This window comes from Molossus molossus, unplaced genomic scaffold, assembly GCF_014108415.1.
Source record: "Molossus molossus isolate mMolMol1 unplaced genomic scaffold, mMolMol1.p scaffold_m16_p_6, whole genome shotgun sequence".
NCBI classification, from domain to species: domain Eukaryota; kingdom Metazoa; phylum Chordata; class Mammalia; order Chiroptera; family Molossidae; genus Molossus; species Molossus molossus.
The window spans coordinates 54767319-54772835 of record NW_023425399.1 but is presented as its reverse complement, the minus strand read 5'-3'; the positions used below and the strand labels follow the sequence as shown (position 1 = coordinate 54772835).

The following is a 5517-nucleotide window of genomic DNA, read 5'->3' as shown; positions in this document are numbered from 1 at the left end:
ATTTTTAATTTTTTGAGGTGACACCATATTGTTTTCCATAGTGGCTGCACCAGTCTGCATTCCACCAGCAGTGTACTAGAGTCCCTTTTCTCCACACCCTCGCCAACACTTGTTGTTTGAGGATTTGTTGATGGCGGCCATTCTGACAGGTGTGAGGTGATACCTCATTGTTGTTTTGATTTGCATCTCTCTGATGATTAGTGATGATGAGCATTTCTTCTCTGGGTCTATTTTATCAGCTTATTTTGTTCATTATATTCCACAAATAAGTGAGATCATGTGATATTTGTCTTTCTCTGATTGGCTTATTTTGCTTAGCATAATACTCTCCAGGTCCTTCCATGTCATCTCAAAGGATAAGAGGTTTTTCTTTCTTATAGCTACATAGTATTCCATTGTGTACATGTACCACAGCTTTATTTTTTCTATTTTTTTTATTTTTAATTTTATTTTTGTTACAGAGGTTTCTCCTTTTTTACCCCATTGACACCCTCCTCCCCATCCGCCCCACCCCGTCCCTGGCTTCATTGTCCATGTCCATTGGTTATGCGTACATGCATATAAGTTCTGTGGTTTATCTCTTCCCTCCCCCCACCTCCCCCTCTTCTGAGGTTGTCAGTCTGTACCCTACTTCCATGTTTCTCGGTCTACCCTATTCCTCAGACTGTTATGTTCAAAATATTCCACAAATAAGTGAGATCATGTACCACAGCTTTTTTATCCTCTCATCTACTGATGGACACTTGGGCTATTTCCAGATCTTAGCTATTGTAAATAGTGCTGCTATGAACATAGGGGTGCATATATTCTTTCTGATGGGTGTTTCAGGCTTCTTAGGATATATTCCTAGATGAAGATATTTTTTCCATTGATTTTTTTTTTTTTAGATAGAGTGAGAGGGAGGGAGGGAAGGAGGGAGGGAGCAAGATAGAGAAAAATCAATGTAAGAGAGATACATTGATTGGTTGCCTCCTGCATGATCCTGACTGGGGCTAAGGATGGAACCTGCAACCCAGGTTTGTGCCCCTAACCAGCAATAGAACCCATAACCCTTTGGTGCATGAGCCAATGCTGTAACCACTGAGCCACTTTAGACAGGGTAGTCAAAAAAGGCTTCATCAACAAGGTGGCCAGCAGGGAGACTGTCATGTTGGGGACAGTGGACGTGGGAGAAAGGGCAAAGGTGGAGTGGCCACCTCTGGGGCCAGAGGGAATAAAGACAGAGGTGACAAGATTTACTGTTGGGTCAGGTGCAAGTGTGGGGCTGAGAGGAATGGAGGATGTTATTCAGAGCTTTTCCTGAGCAGTAGAGCTGGGGTGCCCTGTGCTGAGATGAATGAGGCCTAGGTGGAGCCAGTGTGGTGGTGAAGATCAGAGCTTGTTTCTGGACAAGTCAGGCATCCATGTGGCTCTGTGAGGAAGTGGTTAGACCAGGACTAGAGGCAGCCCAGCTCCTCTGGTATGCAGGGTGGCCGAGTCTGCAATATAACAGAATGCATGCACAATCTGCTTCTGAGGTAAAAGTCCCCAAGTGTGGAGGGCAGAAAGTAAGTCCACATACCCATGCTTGTATCAGATGACTGGCTCAGCTCAGACTCTCAATGCTGCTCTCTGTAGGGACTGTTGTAGTCTCGGATGTAGACAGAAAGACAGAAAACACCATTCAGAAAACATCTGGTTTATTAGGATTAGCTGTGGCATATTGGTCCTTTAATAGTTCTAAACTGATACATGTGTCCCCACTAACAGCATACATGTAGGGGTATGTTGAGCTGCAGTGACAATAGCAAACAGGTGAACTGCTTAGAAAATCATTATGATCCTAATAGGTTTATGTTAGCAATGGCGAGAGAAAGAAAAGGTAGCTCAGAGCCTTGCCACAGGGTGCTTAGCAGAGCCAAGTGGGTATTCAGAGCAACTTTTTGTGTTCTTGCTGTGAGCTCGTGTCCCCCAAAAGCTGAAGGGGAAGCTGGAGTTGCCGCTGGGTGGAAGGGAGGCTGCCTATCCGCCCCCCATCCCTGCAAAGGAATGGGGCCCTTTGGGGTTGGGACACCCCACTGGCTGCAAGTGCCATTTTTGCCTAGAAATATTTTCAGGCACAAAACCCATTTCAGTATGGACCAGCATGACCTCTGGGTTACAGGGAGAGGTATTGTGTTCACATCAGTGCTCAGGCTTAGTATCCTGATGTGTCCATCCCTCTGGGTAGGTTTGGATCAGCTGCATCTCTGGGGTCACTCGCTGTCCAGCTTTGCTCTCTCTCCTCTCACCTTTTCAAGGCCACACTGTATGTGAAACCTAGCTTCCCTTCCAAACCAGCTCCTCTGTACTGCTGCCGTGGCATGACTTTGAAGTTTCAGATGTCAGTTTGATGCTGTCAACTTTGAGAATGAACTCAGCTGGAAACTGGCATAGTTTTCCTGGAGTACCCCAGGTAAGATTCCAGACACAGCTGATGTCCCACGCCTGTGCTCACTCTTCATTCAGCCGGTGGGTATGGCATGGTAACAACCCTTATCCCCTCTTCTAGACTTGAAGTCAGTCCCAGTTTCAAATATCTTTTTTCTTTTGAATATAGGTGATTCTTGAACTAGATATGTAAATGTGATCGAACTTGTCTCTGTAAGAGTTTTCATATAAATAAATTCATGCATCTGAAAGACCCCTGGTCAAACCATATGCCTGATATTTAATTTGGGAAATAGTACTGTAGTCACCTTCTTTTGGGAGAGGTAGGGTGGGGGCTAGGGTGGGTGGGAGGTGTGGGGACTTTGTGTGACCTGAACTATCACAGCTCTGGTGAGGATTCCAGGTCTGGGCTCAGGGGTCTTGTGGGTTTGGTAGTTCGCAGTGTACTTTCTGCTTTTTCTTAGCTGAGAATCACAAACATGCACATGGCTGCCCAGCTGAACAAGCATGAACCTTGTCTCTTAGCACATTTCTTACATTTTTCTCCCTCCAAGAGAATCCAGAGAAATAAGATGGGGCAATGTGAACCATTCTCTGTGGGGACCTGGGCCATGCCCCCCAGGGGTTGGGTGCTTCAGCACTTCACCTCTCCTGAGGGGCAGGGGCAGGAGATCACAAACCTGGGCCCTGGGCAAGCAATCATGACCAGGCTGCCCATTGAAAGGGGACCAATTATAGTTCCACCATGGTATGGGCAAGTCCCTGGAGGGAGGGCAGAGGGACTCCCCTCTTTGAGGCCTGGAAAAAGCCCTAGAAGAACAGAGGTGGGTGATGGGCAGCAGTTCTGCTGCTAGAGGAAGAGGGGTGGGAGACCCAACTCCTAGAGTCAGAGGCCTTGGCAGGGAACTGGCCACCTCTTCTGTAGCCTGAGGCTCTTGCCTGCACCTTCCATGGGGTTCAACAATGAGCAATTGCCCTCCAGTGTCCCCTCTCCCATGCCACGCATGATCAGTTACACAATGGAGCCTCATGAGGTCACAGCCAGTCTGACTGAGAGTGAAGGTATTCCTGCAGTGGGCAGTGATCCCCCTTTATTGCTGGCGCTAAGTGAGGTCTGTGGGTGGGGGTTGGCACCTGAGAAAGGCTGGTCAGGCGCTGCAGGGCCTCAGCTAGGAAAGGTTGGCACTATCAGCCAGCCTCACCTGCCCACCTGGATGCAGGGCCACTGAGTTGGGACTCTCTTTTCCTGCCACCAGAGGTAGCTGTGCTGCCAGCACTGAGCTCCCAGGGCTGCTGTGGGCCCAGACAGGAAGGGACCAGGGACAAGCCTGCCACTGCCACCTGAAGTTCAGGGCCCTGCCTCTGATGGTTGTGCCTTGATATCTTTAGCACAGGGTCCCCAGGCCAGCTTGTCCCACTCCTGTGCAGAGGCATTAGGCTCTTGTGCCTCCATGCCTCTTTGGTCCTACCCACCCACCAACCCACCCACCCACCCACCTACCTACCAAGTAGTCTCTGCTTTCAAATATACATTTCCTCTTCAATACATTTGTCCTTTCATAGTGTAAAGTAAAATGAATCATGGAAGGAAAGGCAGCTCCTGAATACACAGCTCTCAGTGGGCAGCCTTAGGCTCCCTGAAGGGAAGGGGGGCAGTAGGGTCTCCTGCCAACTCTCTCTAAGACAAGTTTCATGCCACCCCAAAGCCCGGCTCCTGCTGACAAGGAGCTAATAGAGGTCATGGGGGACTCTGCATTCTGAGGAAGTACCAGGCATTTTTTGAGCCTCAGAGGACTGGTAAGTCTACCTGGGAAGCTGACCCACCATGGCCAGAGAAAGGCCAGACTGAGGCCAGTGGGAGTGGGGGTGGGGGGCAGGAGGGGGACTCCTCCAATTATTGCAGTCAGGTGTCCCAGAACACCAGAAATTCCTAGGACCCTTTCAGGAGCTAGGAGAGGCAGGGGAGAGACTGTGCTGTATTTTAAGGACATTCCAGCACATTCCATCTCTGGGAAACTGCCTGTGACCCTTCTCTGTTTTTGCATAAGGCGTCTACCCCTTAAGGTAGACCCAGGGACAGACGACCTAACATATGACAAGAATGTCTTTTTTTTACTTTAGTAAATTATTCTAGGGATTCTTCCAATTCATTATATATATATATATATATATATATATATATATATATATATATAATTATTTATTTATTTTTGCAAGCTACATCTGAGAGGTCAGCTTCTGCCCTTCCTCTGCCCACTTTCCCAACTGTGCCTGGACAGTGCACTCAGGGTGGGGACCCTGTTCTTGCTGCTGCCGTCCTTTGAGAGACCCACATGTTTATTTCATGGAAGACAGAGTTGGTTACTTCAGGAAGCTCCTTGTGGAGAACGTGGTAGGCACCTTCGTAAATCTGCAATTAGGAGAGACAGGAAATCAGGGCTAGAGGAAGCTACAGGTGCAGGGAGGGAGGCCATAGGTAGCAGCTGGAGTCCCCCAGACTCTCCCAGGACTCCTGTCTTTATGGTGCCAATGCCTTTTGATCAGATGATGGGTCAAATAAATTAAAATGTCCCAGTATGTTCTAGCACTTCCTTTCTGAAATCAACACATACCTTCCTTTTACTCTGCTTCTCTCTCCAGCTGTAGACCTGGTCTGTACCTCTATCTCAAAACCATGATTTCCATTCCCTGTCTTCCCTCACTTGCCTTCCCTCTGGACCTCAGCTGATCCCAGCCTACTTTCACTCCCACCAACCCACAGCAACTGTTCTTGGCATGGGTTCCAATGACCTCCAGTTGCTATAGCTAGGGAACACTTGCTCTCATATTGTCTTCTTTAGAAGCTGTTAACCTTCTAGAAATATCTTCCTCTTGTGGTTTCTTCCCATTCATTTTCCAAATTTTCAATAGACTCTCTAATAGATATCTCAAAATGGAACTCCCTGTATCACCCATCTCTGGTAGGGGTCACAGTCTCCTCACTTGTGCAGGCCCAAAGTCAGGATTCATCCTTAATCATTTATTTGATCACTACAGTTATGCTCTCTCCAGGTCCTTCCAGGCTACCCCCTGCCTTCATTACCACCATCTCAGGCCAAGCTCATCCTT

At 48.0% G+C, this 5517-nt stretch overlaps 1 protein-coding gene across 4 annotated transcripts in view; it reads right to left on the bottom strand.

Annotated features, from left to right (window-relative positions):
* Positions 1–4612: 4612 nt before the first annotated feature.
* MGLL (monoglyceride lipase) overlaps positions 4613–5517 on the bottom strand; it is a 147076-nt gene continuing 146171 nt past the window's right edge. For 3 of the 4 annotated variants that reach the window (XM_036245353.1, XM_036245355.1, XM_036245354.1), the window contains one exon: positions 4617–4819. In XM_036245353.1, coding sequence (XP_036101246.1) covers positions 4694–4819 — 126 coding nt within the window. In that variant the 3' untranslated portion in view covers positions 4617–4693. Of the gene's footprint in view, positions 4820–5517 lie in introns of all 4 variants that reach the window. The other variant, XM_036245356.1, reaches the window with a different exon arrangement.